Here is a 17,769-nt window from a genome sequence, read left to right as displayed (position 1 = left end):
ATAAAAAGAGAACTTGCTACTCAAAGACCACTGAAAATTTCACACACGCACACACACTTGTACACATTCTCTATGGGCAATGAACAAAATGTGAGAGTTAAGAAGTCGAGTAAACAAAAATTAGTATCTGTTGAATTACTTTTTGTTACTCATGCCTTCGTGGTTGAGAGGTTGTGCCTTTGTGGCCGTCAGAGCCGATATCTGTTGTCGTTGTTACTGTAAAGAGACCATCAACTTTGACAAAGCACAAAAAAATAAAACTGCTACCACTGCGTTCACTAAAACCGTTGTTTATAGGCATAAACGGGTATTAAAGGAGAAAGACTCGGCACAACCTGAAGGTGAGAGATTGTAGTTTATAGTTTTTACAGTCCTGCCTTAACCGTCTGCTTATCACTGAGAGTAGAGTAGCTCCGATCCTGATATGTGAGGCAAGTGAATTAGGAATATGAAACCATAAGTTGCTGACTTTAAATGATTTTCATCGTATTTCAGTGTTTTCAAAACTATTTAGTGTGGGGGGGTTTGTGATTTTTATTAACAGATATCTCAGAATTGATCATAGTTAGCTATAAGTTTGAAGAGTAGTGTCTTATCTGAGCAAATTCACTTGATTTACAACCTGAGGTGGAGGTGGTGGGATTTAGTCCGTTTTGGTCGTCGTTTATTCTGTTTTTGGATTGAAAATTTGCTGCGCTCAGAATCTCTTCATGCCGTGTGGAAGCTTATGGGAGGCACTTGCTTAAGAAACACAATAAAACTCAACAAAACAGTTTTAAATAACACGAAACAGTTCATTTAGGGGAAATGTTTCAGTTTGGTTTTATGTCCGTAGTATTTTTCCGAACAGTAGTGTATCTCATGACCTTCACTTGATTTTAAAATGACACTTTTTTTTTTTGTCTTGACCAGTTCTTATTTATACCATCTTTAGTGAGTATTTATTCCAGGAAAGTCAATCTAGTGTTGAAGCCACAGTGATGTATTAAATCATTTTTAGACGATTGTTTTTTATTTTTATTTTACACCATAAATAGGAGGAAAAAAACAAACTTTTTTTTTTTGGTCTTCCTTAATCTGCTATGCTGTTCACAGTGCTGTGAAATTCTCAATATTATTATTTTTCTTATGCCACTAGTATGGAAGGGCATGAGCTCAAGTCTACAAACACATTAGGATTTTTTTTTTTTTTGTAGAGTTATGATCATGAACTGAGTCATGAATAACAAACTATACTTTAAATATCAGCAAACGTTGAAAAATTGGAAGGAGCAACAAAATTGTCTGAAAGTTACCTTTAATGATTGCGACTTTCTTACGTGCAGACAAGGAGTAGCAGGGTTGTGACTGGAGATTAACATGGTGAAGAAACACACACACACACACACACACACAGAGTAAATAGGGCAGACTGAATCCACTGTGCAAAGCTGTTGTCGCCTTTTATAACATGTGAAGGACCAACAGAAAGCGAGCATGAGTGAGGAACAATGTGCGAAGCTTTCATTCAATATAACTCCCAAAAAGCACATTAAAAGCTGGCATCTAGCTTTTTTTTTTTCTTTTTGTGTGTGTGAGAATTTACGTTTATACTGCATACAAATTACTCAAGCTCATTCTGGGTATCATGATGAACTACACAATGACTTTTTTTTTTTTTTTAACATGATCTAAATACTGTCCAAATGTGAGCCTGCATTCGTGGTGTACAGTAAACATGCCCCAGTAATGCACATTTAAAAAGTCAGTTATCCAAAGCCTGTGGACAGAATTTGAGCTAATGAACCGTAACACGTTTAACGGCATATGGATGTATTTTTTCCATTTCCATTTGAATATTTACACATCTTGTTATTTCAGCTCTTAAAGAACAGGGTTTGTGAAAGAAGGTAATAGCCATGATGATGATGATGATGATTAGTTGCTTTTTTCCATATTTAGGATTATTTTCTAGCCAAAGTGTTAATTTAAAATAAGGTAAATCTATCTTTGGTCACAAAGTAAAAAAAAAAAAAAAGAGGAAAACGTCACGTCAACAAAAAACATTCCAGCGCACAATTTTTTTTTCTTTCTTGGAGGAAAAAAAAGCATAAATAAACACAAAAAGATGGGTCGGGAACAAGGGAAGTCGCCGTCATGGTGATGGAGAGACAAAGTGACAAAAGGCTATGGGTCACAATCTGATCTATTCTGCCAAGGTTTTTGGGAGGCTTGCCACAGCGCAAATAAATGAAAAGGGAATCGAAACTCAGTTGTCTGTGTCCTGTTTTTCCTCTCTCTCCTCCTCCTCCTCCTCCACTTCTGGTGTGCAGTAGCGTTGGAGCAGTTGGTGTAGGTGCTGCTGCAGCTCGTCAGGTTGTAGGGACTCTGGAGTGTCCTCCAGGCGCTCCAGGTGGATGTGTTTGCTCTGGCAGTCCCTCACCACGGTTTTCTTCTGGGTGCGCGTCTTATGCATGCGGGTCCTGCAGACAGATCACCACAAAGAAGTCGATATACTTGTATCATAGTATTTAATCTCAGCACCATTCCTCCACTCTCCTTTTCATGCCTATTTCTGAAAATGTACAAAAACACGCCATCTTAATAAGGCACGTCGTTTACATACGCACATCACAAAAGCCAAGCAATATTAGGTTGATTTGATCATGCTGGTGTAAGGCTACAAACATATTTGTTTATTATCAGGACTTTCATTTCACTTCTGTCACACAAGCGCTACATCTACGAGGCTTCCTGTTAGTAAGCCTGAAGCTCATGATGTTTCCTGAGTGAAGCTTTAAAAAAGTACTTAAAGGACATGTCATATGCCAGCATGCTGAGTAGGTATTAAAGGTCTGTAAGGGTTATCAGAGGTCTGTGATGTGCTTTCACACTGCACTCTGCATTCATGATGTGAACTTATGCTCATAAATCACACCAAGGCACGATCCCAACCTTCTGACCAGAGATCCATCCTCCTTCACGATCTCTTTTTCCACTAAATGAGGCAAGAGCACTTCGTCAAAGCCCCCTGCATAACTCAAAGCCTGGACATTATAGGAAAAGTGTGAAAGGAAGCAGTTCAGAGGTTGGGGGATATGTTATTTAAAAAAAAAAAAAACGCAAGTTTTTACAGTGCAAAAAGTCTGGTACCACACTGAAAATCTGGGATTTATTTATTTTCAGTTAAAATTGGAAATAAACAGAGGGTTTTTACAATTTTTAAATATGTAAAACAAAGAAAGTAAATGTTCAGTGTCTGGAATATTTAATATTCAAGAGTCTGCACTATTTCCATGTCCCGATTTAAATGTAATCAGATGTGTGATATTGAGCATGTTAACTGCTTTGTACAAAAGGCCAGATCGTCCTCCTGCCTAATCTCTTCTACTGCAGCATGTGTTCAGACGACATGCCGATGGAGTTGATCTAAAATCACGCTGTCTTTAAAGTAAAAAAAAAAAGGCACAAACCAAATACGAAGAAACTGTAAGGTTCATGGAAAAACTTTCAAAGGTTTTACTTTTCACTCAAGTTGTTGTCAGAAATGGAATTTGTATTGAAAATACTTGTTAAATTAGAAAAGGATGCAAGGTAGGAGTATTTTTACTAGTGTGAACAGACTAGTCTCAACAGACCTCACTGCATATAACAGAGTATAATAGTAAACTTTTACAATACGAGGGTACGTCAAAAAGTTCTAAGACTCATCTCATCATCTGTAGCCGCTTTATCCTTCTACAGGGTCGCAGGCAAGCTGGAGCCTATCCCAGCTGACTACGGGCGAAAGGCAGGGTACACCCTGGACAAGTCGCCAGGTCATCACAGGGCTGACACAGAGACACAGACAACCATTCACACTCACATTCACACCTACGGTCAATTTAGAGTCACCAGTTAACCTAACCTGCATGTCTTTGGACTGTGGGGGAAACCGGAGCACCCGGAGGAAACCCACGCGGACACGGGGAGAACATGCAAACTCCACACAGAAAGGCCCTCGCCGGCCACGGGGCTCGAACCCGGACCTTCTTGCTGTGAGGCAACAGTGCTAACCACTACACCACTGTGCCACCCAGTTCTAAGACAGATGTTATAATTTCAAAAGGTGTGAAAGACATCCCCCAGAATTCTACAAAGAAAGAATTCTCCGATGGAAACATCGCCTGCAGAAGTGTTTAGACTTAAATGGAGGGTATGTAGAGAAATAGCTTTGTTATTTTCATAAATAAAGATTTTTTTCAATTTGTCTTCGAACTTTTTGACTTACCCTCGTATTTATTTACAGTGGAGGAAATAATTATTTGATCCCTTGCTGATTTTGTAAGTTTGCCCACTGGCAAAGATATGAACAGTCTATAATTTTAAGGGTAGGTTTATTTTAACTGTGAGAGATAGAATATCAAAATCCAGAAAATCACATTTTATAAAATATATAAATTGATTTGCATTTCGTTGAGTGAAATAAGTATTTGATCCCCCCCCCCCCCCCCCCCCAACCATTAAGAGTTCTGGCTCCCACAGACCAGTTAGACACTCCTAATCAACTCGTTACCTGCATTAAAGACAGCTGTCTTAAATTGACACCTGTATAAAAGACACCTGTCCACAGAATCAATCAGACTCCAACCTCTCCAACATGGGCAAGACCAAAGAGCTGTCTAAGGATGTCAGGGACAAGATTGTAGAGCTGCACAAGGCTGGACTGGGCTACAAAACCATAAGGAAGAAGCTGCATGAGAAGGAGACAACTGTTGGTGCAATAGTTCGAAAATGGAAGAAATACAAAATGACCATCAATCAACCTCGGTCTGGGGCCCCACGCAAGATCTCACCTCGTGGGGTATCAATGATCACGAGAAAGGTGAGAGATCAGCCTAGAACTACATGTGAGGAGCTTGTTAATGATCTTAAGGCAGCTGGGACCACAGTCACCAAGAAAACCATTGGTAACACATTACGCCATAATGGATTAAAATCCTGCAGTGCCTGCAAGGTCCCCCTGCTCAAGAAGGCACATGTGCAGGCCCGTCTGAAGTTTGCCAATGAACACCTGAATGATTCTGAGAGTGATTGGGGAGAAGGTGCTGTGGTCAGATGAGACCAAAATCGAGCTCTTTGGCATTAACTCAACACACCGTGTTTGGAGGAAGAAAAATGCTGACTATGACCCGAAGAACACCATCCCCACTGTCAAGCATGGAGGTGGAAGCATAATGCTTTGGGGGTGTTTCTCTGCTAAGGGCACAGGACTACTTCACCGCATCAACGGAAGAATGGACGCAGCCATGTACCGTAAAATCCTGAGCGACAACCTCCTTCCCTCTGCCAGGACACTGAAAATGGGTCGTGGATGGGTCTTCTAGCACGACAATGACCCAAAACATACAGCCAAGGCAACAAAGGAGTGGCTCATGAAGAAGCACATTAAGGTCATGGAGTGGCCTAGCCAGTCTCCGGAACTTAATCCCATAGAAAACCTATGGAGGGAGCTAAAGCGCCGAGTTGCGAAGCGACAGCCTCAAAACCTTAATGATCTAGAGATGATCTGCAAAGAGGAGTGGACCAAAATTCCTCCTGACATGTGCGCAAACCTGGTCATCAACTACAAGAAACATCTGACCGCTGTGCTTGCCAACAAGGGTTTTGCCACCAAACACTAAGTCTCGTTTGCTAGAGGGTTCAAATACTTATTTCACTCAAAGAAATGCAAATCAGTTTATATATTTTATATGAAATTATTTTCTGGATTTTCTTTTTGATGTTTTGTCTCTCACAGTTAAAATACACCTACCATTAAAATTATAGAATGTTCATTTCTTTGTCAGTGGACAAACTTACAAAATCAGCAAGCGATCAAATAATTATTTCCTCCACTGTATTCACTCTGTCCACATTCACTGGATATGCGCAATTGCATGCTCTGATTGGCTACTCTACTGCTAGGATATCAGCTCATATACTGTGAGTAGGGAAAAACAAAATGGCAGTGCGCATCAAGTCAGATACATCACTATCAAGTATTTAATAGGAACAGAAATGGCTAAAAGAATATAGTTACACACACACACACCCTGCCCCCCCCCATCTCCTGTTTCACGCTCCAGCCCAGTCGATGGCAGTAATGCAACTTTAAGTTGGTTTGCCAACCATCAAAAAAACCCTAAAGAAGAAGAAGAAGAAGGAGGAAAAAATGGTGGAACGTGTTGGTGAACCAGCCAAGGACAAAATAAAAACTGTACTTGAAAACAGCACACACACACGCACAAAAAAAAAAGCAATAAATATGGAATAAAAGTATTTGACGGTAAGAACGTATCTTTTTTTATTTTTCAAGAATTATTATAGCATTTTTCACAAATTGCTCCTGTCATTTCACTGGTTTGTTTACATTCAAAGCGGAAATGATTTTGTCGGACGTTTTGTATAAAGTTTATCGAATTTGCAAAAAACATACAAATGCTCCATTTCTCAAAATCCACTGAATGTGGATAGAATAAAACAGTGATTCCACTCAATCTCATCATACATGGCTTTATAGTCGATATCAGCTCATGTACGACTCGATCTCGTGGAATAACTGTTGAATATGCATGTGCTCTTGGATTAGAGGAATCCTCAAAGGATTTTTAAGGCTACTTTGCTTTTTAAAGGCTTTCCTCCTGGAAACCTTTGCACAGAATCTTTAAAGGTCCCTGAAATACAGCGAATCCTGGTCCTAGAGTTCCCCCTCTGCTGTACAGTCTAGTGTTTTCCCTGCTCTGTTAAAGATTGTGCAAAACAGAGTTCACCATGACCATGGTTGAGAACCTGTGCTCCAGAGGGACAAGGTGAAGAACTACTACATTTAAACCTTTTTTTTTTTTTTTTACACACTGCTTTGTTGAATACTCAGTTACTTGATACTGATTGATCAATTATGACACTCTATGGTCTGTTGTTTCTGTATAACAGACTGTTCTTATCAATAACAGACCGTCACCATGGACCACATAATTAGCAGAAGCAATAAAATATTTAAATCAATAAAATCAATGTATTGTGTCATTACTGATTTCTTTATTAAGTAGCTGTGTAATATGCAGGATAATGTACAGTGAGACTCTGCTTCGTCTTGGAGTCTTGCATCACCGTGTGGGGGTTTGTTTCTACGATAATGCCCAGCTCTCTGTACCTTTCAGAGTGTACACACACTACCGTTCAAAAGTTTGGGGTCACCCAGACAATTTTGTGTTTTCCATGAAAAGTCACACTTTTATTTCCCACCATAAGTTGTAAAATGAATAGAAAATATAGTCGAGACATTTTTCTGGCCATTTTGAGCATTTAATCGACCCCACAAATGTGATGCTCCAGAAACTCAATCTGCTCAAAGGAAGGTCAGTTTTATAGCTTCTCTAAAGAGCTCAACTGTTTTCAGCTGTGCTAACATGATTGTACAAGGGTTTTCTAATCATCCATTAGCCTTCTGAGGCAATGAGCAAACACATTGTACCATTAGAACACTGGAGTGAGAGTTGCTGGAAATGGGCCTCTATACACCTATGGAGATATTGCACCAAAAACCACACATTTGCAGCTAGAATAGTCATTTAGCACATTAGCAATGTATAGAGTGCATTTCTGATTAGTTTAAAGTGATCTTCATTGAAAAGAACAGTGCTTTTCTTTCAAAAATAAGGACATTTCAAAGTGACCCCAAACTTTTGAACAGTAGTGTATGTTTTCAGATATTGTCCACTTTGGGCTTTTGGGGTTGAAAATAGCAGTATGCTAAAATATTGATGATTTAAATTGTGGATCATAGAATTATTTCACATCGTACAAAGCTGTAAATGTTGTCTGTAAAATGTGTTCAATCTGCATGTGAATAAATGCCACAGAATTCAGCTGCGAACCTTTTCAAAGTCTTCTTTTGCTGACGGGAGGTCTGCTGACAATGAGGGGTCACCGATTTGCTTCTCCATCCTCTCACCCTGCACCACCATGGTTTTGATGACCTTGCTTACTTTACGACCTTGCACATTCTCTCCTTCAAACTCCGAGGCTGTTGCCTCGCCAGCAGGTACTGCTTCAGAAAACGTCACCTGTAATTCAACGCATTTTAGTTCAGATGGCGACCCTGGTCAAAATCTCGGAATTTGCTTTTGTCAAAGATGGAAAATATGCTCCGAAAACACACAGGTACCTCAGTCTGATCTCCAGCAGTCCTCACTACTGTCCTTTTCACCACTTTGGAAAAATCATCAGCATCATCTACAGTGATAGCTTCTTGCTGAGCTCCTTCCACCATCACTTCCTCTCGCTCCACCCCGTCCGCAGACACATACTTACGAATAATTTTCCTTGTTATCTGTGTGAATGCAGCAAAAGATATAACGGCATCGGTATAGACAAAGGAAAGACGGAACAGGAAAAAAGAACAGATTGTATGCGCTATGGGATGGTACCCTTTACATTACTGTACCGTTATTCCAATGTAATAACCAATGTAGCTACAGCATACCAACACATGAATAAAACACACTCAATATGGAAATAATACTAATTATTCTATCCACATTCACTGGATCTGAGCAATCGTGTGCTCTGATTGGCTACTCTACTACTAGGCTATCAGCTCATATACCGTGAGTGGAGAAAAACAAAATGGCGGTGCGTGTAACTGAACCAATTGAGGATGAAATAAAAACTCTACTCCAAAACCTCCCAAAATACAAACGAAATATAGGATAAAAGTATTTGATGGTAAGAACATATCTTTTTTTTTTTAAGTTTTCAAGAATTATCATCACATTTTTCACAAATTGCTACTGTGATTGTCAGTTTGTTTACATTCTAAGCAGAAATTATTTTGTCGGACGTTTTGTATAAAATTTTTAGTTATCAAATTTGCAAAAAATAAAAATAAAACTGCTCTCTTTCTCAAAAGTCAGTGAATGTGGATAGAATAAAACAGTTATTCCACTCAAACTCGTCATACATGGCTTATAGTCAACTCGGTGCTATGCGCCTCGTCAGCTATCAGCTCATGTACGACTCGATTTTGTGGAATAACTGTTAACTGTAACATGTAGTCACCTGTGTGTAACAGAACACCTGTAGTCCACAGTGTGTTCACTGAAGTGAATAACACAGCACAAGAAATGCTGCCCTTGATACCAGAACTGATTTGATCGGACTGAAATATGGTAGGAAGTCTTACAGGTCAGTACAAAACAACATAAAATTAAGGTTGGATTTTGGGGCAGAATTTGTTACTATTATTATTATTATTATTATTATTATTATTATTTATATGCAATAAATAAATGGTGTATATTTTTTTTGTGTGTGATGCACTTTATTCATGCATTGGTACATTGTAGTTTCACCAGAATAAAGGTGCTGTAATATAAAGCATTAAGTTTTTACTCCACACTAAAATGAGAACTATTAATAGACCTTTTTGATTACTATGTTTCCATGCTCATCTATGTATTGCTCCTCTGTCACTCTGTGAGGGGGAATTTCAGGAAATTCATCTCCCTAGAATAAAGCGAAACACACTGAATGTAAATTATACTACACAGAACAGAAAGAGTCTGTGTATAGTTTGAAATTGTACACGTTTGAAAGGCCCAGATTGCCTCCTATATTAATAATCACACAGCGAATCGGTATGAAGATGCTGAAAACATTGTTAGTCATTTGAATCATTCATTTTTGTTTTTAAAGGAGAACTGAAGGCAAATTTTTTTATCAAAATTCTATCTCATTTTATTAACTATAGGAACACATTTCTGACAGCTATTTTGTCGCTGCTATAGCAAGTTCTGAGTGTCTGAAATATGCTCTGTAATATATCAGTCCATATGTCAAAGCGACGGCTGTAAACGAGATTCGCTGAGACCTGTGCGAGACATCGTAGGACGGAAGTAAAACATAAGCGGAAATCAAAGTGACCAACATCTGCCAACGATGCGCGCCCTCTTTCGAATGCTGACGTAATCAAGCCGGAAGTTTTGTTTGTTTTGATAGCAATCAGGAAAGTTTGAAAAAAGTAAGGAGTAATCATCATTGAAACTCGTTTTTGTGCAATACTTTGTTTGGAAAACAGTTTTCAAAATGGCGGCGCTGACGCTTCACGTTTCGAAGTCTCGCACAAGTCTCATGAAGATCAGGCAGATAAGCGACGCCTGCCGTGGACCAAACAAGCTACATTCAACATGGCTAAAAACCGAATCGGCTGATAAGTATAATATTTAATTGCAATTAGTTGCCAATACGAGTCATGATATAAGGTTACTAAAACCGAAAACGTAATTGAATAACACGTTAATTAAGAAATAAAGCAAGTTTAAAAATGATTTCAGTTCTCCTTTAAACACTTAAAAAATTAGACTGTAACTAAAATTATATATTTCATTGACAGACAGTAAGGGTTAATATTTAACCACCCACCAGTTTCTCTAGTCACACCAACTATGTATCTACCATATCTCAACATAAATCAGGAGCAATATATATATATATATATATATATATATATATATATATATATATATATATATAAGAACATCAGGTGCAGCTAATGCACGGTAATAAAATGTAATGTCTTTTGTGGAAAGTACACCAAAACACCAAAGTGACTGTGTCTCATGTATGGCCAAGTATGACATAAATGATATGTTGCCAGATGAGAGCAAGAGAGAGAAAGAGTGCAAAGCAGGTGTGACTCATCTTATCTCTAAACAAGTCGGTGTTTAATGCAACAGTACATCCATAATTACAAAAGATTATTTTCAGTTGTGAGTAATGTCACGATATAATATTTCGCACATTTAAACAAATACCTGGATTATAACTCTGCGTCGTACCACTCGGGTGGTCAACACCTCTTCCTCTGAACTATCAGACAGCAAGCCTAGCTCCTCTGCTATTTCCTGAGAACCCCACAAGTGTAATAGTTATGAGGGGAAAAAAATTACATATATCTAAATATAAAGTCTTAAATACTTGCATGTCACACTAAGCCAAGCCAGTGCACTACACACCTTCTGTTTTACCACTTTTTGCATTTAATGTTAGCTGCTTTCTCTCACTGGGCCTCATTTATCAAGGAATACAGAGAGATTTATTCTTAAATCAGTTGTATATACAGGGTGTTTCAAAAAATTTGATATTTTTTCACAATCTAATAACTGTGCCAATTCTTGTTCAGTTGACCTCAAATTTTAACAGCATGTATGGAAACAGGTCAAAATTTTGTTTAATATTTTTTAAAAAAAATATTTTTAGGTATAGAAATGCCATTCACTGGAAAAGAAAAGGCGTTTTGTGTGTTAAGAGAACGCTCGAACACAGTCGAACAAGACTGTGCAGCGTGCAGTTATGAGAGAATTTTCTAAAAATGCACCAACTGCAATGCAGATTTGGACACGGCACAAAAAGTTCAAAGAGGAACGCTGGCTGTGTGTGCAGGGCAAAAGGATCTGGACGACCGCCAGCATCGGAAGAGACGCTCGAGCGGGTTCACGCATATTGAAAATTTGTAAAATCGTTCATGGAATCCACATACCTTTTGAATTTCTCATTCAAGTGTTGAGGAATAAATTTATATCGCTCAACATCAAGCCTGTTCAGTTTCATTTGCCTAGACTATGTAGTTTCTGGGATATTTACATCTCAAATAATATCAAATTTTTTGAAACACCCTGTATAATGCAAGACTTATTTACATCTACACAAGAAGTTTAGTGTTCATGAAAATCCTGTAATAATAATAATAATTAAAAAAAAACATTCACAGCCTACTCATGCTCCCGAGTGTGTGAATTTACCGGTACACATATTAAAAAAGTAACTAATGTAAACCTCGATGAATTGCCTTCAAATCCTAACATTTGAGATGAATTATTACACTTTTATAAGTGGATAATGCGGTCACATTTAAGTAGCTGCGTATTTCCGTTAATGTATTTGTTTCCTATTAATGGCATTAACTAAAGCAATATTAAATATAAATGTACAAAATGAAGAATGCAAGCCAACATACAGTATCAGGGAAAAGTTTGGACACGCCTAATTCAGTGGGGTTTTTTTCTTTATTTTTATGAATTAAAAGTCACTTCACGTCTTAAAGTAATAATGGATGTCATTTCTCTTTACCTAATTGAGCGCTTCTTGACATAATATGGATGACTACAGTTGTGTATTTTTATTATTTACTGTTTGAGCTCAAACGCATTAAGAAGGCAAGAAATTGCACTAATTAACTTTTAACGAGACATAACTGTTAATTGAAAAGCATTCCAGGTGACGACCTCATGAAGCTGGTTAAGATAATGCTAAGTGTGTAAAGCATCATCAAGGTAAACGCTGGCTACTTTGAAGAATCTAAAATATCAAGCATATTGTTTAACACTTTTTTTTTTTACCACATAATTCCATCTATGTTCCATGTGTTATTTCATACTGTAGTTTTGATGTCTTCGGTATTGTTCTACAGTGTAGAAAATAGTCAAAATACAGAAAAAAACCTGTGTGTCAGTTTGAGGTGTGTCCAACCTTTTGACTGATACTGTATATCTGTCAATTAAGACAAATGAGACCAGTCATTCAAATAAGACTGGCGCTGAATAAAAGGACATGCTGTAACAGCTCAGCTTATAACTTGATTCCATTTCCCACTTTCTTTTTATGCTGTGCAACACTTCATTAGAAGTGACTGATAAGTGACCGATCTGATACGCCTCATACTGCAGTGTATCGTATAATCCCGAGTGTGCTACATGACTTCCTATGACACCCTCCTGCTTTTTGAAAACAGTTTCAGGGAGGGCATATTGGTGTGCAAAAAATTTCTGGCTGACAGTTGCCAAGACAGTGGCGGCACAGTGGTGTAGTGGTTAGCGCTGCCGCCTCACAGCAAGAAGGTCCGGGTTTGAGCTTTCTGTGCGGAGTTTGCATGTTCTCCCCGTGTCCGCATGGGTTTCCTCCGGGTGCTCCGGTTTCCCCCACAGTCCAAAGACATGCAGGTTAGGTTAACTGGTGACTCTAAATTGACCATAGGTGTGAATGTGAGTGTGAATGGTTGTCTGTGTCTATGTGTCGGCCCTGTGATGACCTGGCGACTTGTCCAGGGTGTACCCCGCCTTTCGCCCGTAGTCAGCTGGGATAGGCTCCAGCTTGCCTGCGACCCTGTAGAACAGGATAAAGCGGCTACAGATAATGAGATGAGATGAGTTGCCAAGACTTTGACTTTAAAAAAAAAAAAAAGGTTAGTTATATTTTAAAAAGCTAATAGTTTTCCTGTATGATGTGCTTGGCATCCATGATCACCTGGGTATATTGCATATTTCTTTTCATATTAAACCCTTTTCTTTTCATCTTGCCTCTTTCACACCTTTTCTTTAATTTGGCTCCAGAGTTTGGCCTTTTCAATGGGTTGTTACACTGTTAAATAAATTTTATTTTTATTGGCTTCAACATGAGTAAAAATAATGTTCACTTGTACCTCTGTAAAAGTCTTTTTTTGCATTATAAATATTATTTCAGCACTCTGAGCTTTGTCTTTAATGGACTTTTACAGGTGTCACCAAATGGGTGATTGTTATTCAACATAATGAATCAGCGTTTCTGAAACTTTTAAAATTGGGTGGCACTTTTTTTTTTTGACTTAAACATTTACACACAACTAAAAGATTGACAAATGAGGCCCACTGTTAGTATTTTTATCTTTTCATCAGCTTTATTTTAGCCAAATAAAATACTAGATAAGAATTGTTTCAGGTTAATACACATTGCATGACACTGGAATTTTAGGCTGTTTAAGCAGAAAGCAGGCAAAGGATAACAAGAGTGCTCTGACAGCACAATATCCCCCGCTGGCAACTCTGCCATAACTCTAGTAAAATGCGACTGAATTGAACGAAATTGCAATATGCATATTACCGACATATAACAAAGAATCCTGTCAAGTTTCGTGAAATTCCTCCAAAAATTGTGAGAGTTGATTTCAGAAGGTGAGTACTCTTCCCGGGACGGACGGATGGACGGACGGACATCGCCACGACATAATCCCCCTTCGGGCCTTTCGGCCAGCGGGGGATAATAAAAATTATGAGGGAAGTTGATTTCAGAAAGCAAGCACACCTTGATGAAATTGCCAAAGTACAAGTTTGTTAATAATCAAGGGCATAACTCTGGTAAAATCTGCTCAAATTAAATGAAATTTCAATATGCGTATAACTGCCATATAACAAAGCCTTTTGCCAAGTTTGGTGAAATTCCTCCACAAATTGTGAGAGGAGTTGATTTCAGAAGAACGTACACCCTCATGAAATTCTCAAAGTACAAGTTATTTAATCAAGGGTCAAATCTCTAGTAAAATTTTCACAAACGCAATTAAATCGCAATATGCGTATTACCGTCATATAACAAGGCCTTTTGCCGGGCTTTGAGAAATTCGTCCAAAAATTGTGAGAGGAGTTGATGTCAGAAAGCGAGCACACCTTCATGAAATTGTGAAAGTACAAGGTTGTTAATCAAGGGCTGTAACTCTGGTAAAATGCAACCAAATTGAACACAATAATATGTGTACTACTAACAATGCCTTTTGACAAGTTTTGTGAAATTCCTCCAAAAATTAAGAGAGGAGTTGATTTCAGAAGGAAAACACACTCTCGTGAAATTGTCAAATTATACTTTTGTTAATCAAGGGCTGTAACTCTGGTAAAATGTGACCCAGTTTAACGAAATTACAATATGCGTATTACCGACGTATAACAACGAATCCTGCCAAGTTTAGTGAAATTCCTCCAAAAATTGTGAGAGGAGTTGATTTCAGAAGGTGGGCACCCTTTGACTGACTGACCGACCGATGGACAGAATGAATGAATGAATGAATGAATGAATGGGGGATTTGATTGCTGCCTCTTTTTTAAATTATTATTATTATCCCCCGCTGGCTGAAAGGCCCAAAGGGGGTTTGGGCCTTTCAGCCAGCGGGGGATAATAATAATAATTAAAAAAAGAGGCAGCAATCAAATTCAGAAGGTGAGCTTGATGAGAAAATCATTAAAATAATTTGCATTTAAAGTCCCCATGAAATCAAAATTGGTGTTTTAGAGTTTTTTTGTATGAGACTCTTGTTGCTGTTGACACAAATAAGACAGCACATATATTTACATGTTTGAAAGATATCCTTTTAATTTTATGGGCAATGATTTCTGGGAAAATGGTGAAAAATCATCTGTGATCAGTCCTGTCCTCATCCAATTTGCACCCAATCAAATGTGCCCTAGAACACACTTATCTCACTCCTGGAAACAACCCGGGTGGGACAAGTTACTATCAAACATGACCATTTGTGTAGTTGTGGTTGTGCAGCCTCCTGCGTGTTATTGCCTTTCCAAATAATCCCTTGTTCTTGTGAAAAGATGGTTGGATTTTACATGTTTGTGTGCCTGCACTCATTCCCACTCCAGTTTAATATACAGAAAATGAGTTTAATGTGAGGGGCGGCACGGTGGTGTAGTGGTTAGCGCTGTCGCCTCACAGCAAGAAGGTCCAGGTTTGAGCCCCGTGGCCGGCGAGGGCCTTTCTGTGTGGAGTTTGCATGTTCTCCCCGTGTCCACGTGGGTTTCCTCCGGGTGCTCCGGTTTCTCCCACAGTCCAAAGACATGCAGGTTAGGTTAACTGGTGACTCTAAATTGACCGTAGGTGTGAATGTGAGTGTGAATGGTTGTCTGTGTCTATGTGTCGGCCCTGTGATGACCTGGCGACTTGTCCAGGGTGTACCCCGCCTTTCGCCCGTAGTCAGCTGGGATAGGCTCCAGCTTGCCTGCAACCCTGTAGAAGGATAAAGCGACTAGAGATAACGAGATGAGATGAGATGAGTTTAATGTGTGTTAAACAATGGTATGTGTGTGTGACAGAAAGAGAATTGTCCGAAAAGCTTGTTTCTTGGCACGGTTTTATTTTACCACCTACAGACAAACAGCAATCTTTTCCCACTACCCTGTGGATAGCCAAATTCTCTCACTGCTGCAGAAAAGCAGTAAAACCACTGTACGCTGGTAACAAATGAGCTACGGTCAATCAATCTGAGGGACCGTGGTAGGACGTCTATGCTCTTTGATGCAAAATATGGCAGTCACAGTGGGCAAATTGGCAATGCGGCATCCTGTGCAGTTGAAAACAATCTCTATTTAAACTTGTGGCCTCTGATTTAGCTATTTTGCGAGGTCAGAGACAAATCCATTTTGATTTGGCATGAGGTGTGGCATTTCTCTAATTGGCTGTTATGGAAATCATTCAACCTTTTCAACACCATCTCCGCCATACTTCCTGTTTCAAGAGGAAATATAATATGGAATAAAATAATTTCTCTCATTGCTTTTCATGGGAACTTTATCTGGACTGAGTAGGTATATGTCATCCATCAATGCTGCACCACTCAGATATCAAACTTGTGCTTGCTGGTAAATATTTTAAGAAAAACATCAAGTCATGTGGAGGTCAGTATATTAGATTCAGTCATGGGACAGCGACTCTCAACCCAACAAGCAAACTATTCAAGCTCTAGTTTCACTCATGCTCACTCAAAGGCTTACCCTTCCCAGAGAATCATCATCATCATATTGGCCTCCTTGCCTTGGAGGTAACTCTTCTGCATAGGAATGCTCATCTGCATACCCATAAGGATATGCTATCTCTTCATCATGCTCACCGATACATTCATCCTCTGGTTCAAGAACAATGGGCAAATCAATTTCCTCACTTCCCCAGGATACTGGGCGTGGGCTTTCTTGACTGTCTAATTCTGACTTTTCTGTTATTTTGGACGTGGCCAGCAAGTTGTCATAGGCTGGAGTGTTTGGTAAAGATGGGGATTCTTCAACATGGTAAACTGCTTCAGAATCAAAAAGTTCTTCTGATCGCAGCTCGGGTTCAGATATGTCTAAAAATGTTTGTGGACAGTCAAAGAACTCAGTATCTGAATCTAAACTATCTGCTTGGACAGGCGTTGGCTTGGCTTTCAGATCAAAATCTGTCAACCTCTCAGCTGTAGGTTGAGATATCTCAGATGAACTCGGAGCTAAAGCAGTTTCCATGGGACATATTTGATTGGAGACTGACTTTGGGTCATCAGTACTACGTGCAGACACTGTTTTCTCAAATTCGGAAATTACATGATGAAAAGTAGATGGCTCTTGGTTAGAACATAATTCACTAGACGCAGGTGTCACAGAACCCAGATCAGTGGGTAACACACTGCTTCCTAAAAATGGCGTTCTTTCAGAAGCTGATATCACATCAGAGGAGGGAGAACTTGAAATAATTAAATTAGGAGTCACTGTCCTGTGAGATTGTTGACTGAAGTGGAAGGGTGTTGTATGTATTTGACATAATCCAGATGTTTCTTTTGGCTGCTCAAATGACTGCTTGAGTGATGTCATGGGACATACATTGTCCAGATCAGTACTACCGACTGTTCTTCCCTCAGGTATACAGTGTAGTGAGTTTGGGTCACTTACACCTGGTTGTATGTTACCTTCACTGGCCAAAGATGATGCAATTGCTTTTTGTTCTAAAATGGTTACATTGGTGCTTTGGTTTTGGACTTGTGAGGAGTCTACCTCACTGCCACTGGTATTTTTATTTTTTATTTCTAAATTCTGTTTTTTTGACTGAATATCCTTTTCTGAGACTTTAGCCTGCAGAGCCTGAAAGGGAGGATAAGCATGAAATCAGATATATACTTTTGCTACACTATTTGCATCACATTCATGCAGACATACAGTA

General features: G+C 38.9%; 1 protein-coding gene across 13 annotated transcripts in view; it reads right to left on the bottom strand.

The window, feature by feature from the left end:
* Window positions 1–1,280: 1,280 nt before the first annotated feature.
* The window catches only part of ank2b (ankyrin 2b, neuronal), a 359,605-nt gene continuing 343,116 nt past the window's right edge, over window positions 1,281–17,769 (bottom strand). For 9 of the 13 annotated variants that reach the window (XM_060933349.1, XM_060933287.1, XM_060933279.1 and 6 more), the window contains 7 exons: window positions 16,578–17,690; window positions 10,815–10,904; window positions 9,424–9,507; window positions 8,168–8,332; window positions 7,878–8,066; window positions 2,935–3,026; window positions 1,281–2,462 (listed from right to left, as the gene is read on the bottom strand). In XM_060933349.1, coding sequence (XP_060789332.1) covers window positions 2,249–2,462; window positions 2,935–3,026; window positions 7,878–8,066; window positions 8,168–8,332; window positions 9,424–9,507; window positions 10,815–10,904; window positions 16,578–17,690 — 1,947 coding nt within the window. In that variant the 3' untranslated portion in view covers window positions 1,281–2,248. Of the gene's footprint in view, window positions 2,463–2,917; window positions 3,027–7,877; window positions 8,067–8,167; window positions 8,333–9,423; window positions 9,508–10,814; window positions 10,905–16,577; window positions 17,691–17,769 lie in introns of all 13 variants that reach the window. The other 4 variants (XM_060933358.1, XM_060933367.1, XM_060933261.1 and 1 more) reach the window with 3 other exon arrangements.

The sequence above is a fragment of the Neoarius graeffei genome, chromosome 1 (genome assembly GCF_027579695.1).
Source record: "Neoarius graeffei isolate fNeoGra1 chromosome 1, fNeoGra1.pri, whole genome shotgun sequence".
In the NCBI taxonomy this organism is placed as follows: Eukaryota; Metazoa; Chordata; class Actinopteri; order Siluriformes; family Ariidae; genus Neoarius; species Neoarius graeffei.
This window is presented reverse-complemented; position numbering and strand designations above follow the sequence as displayed.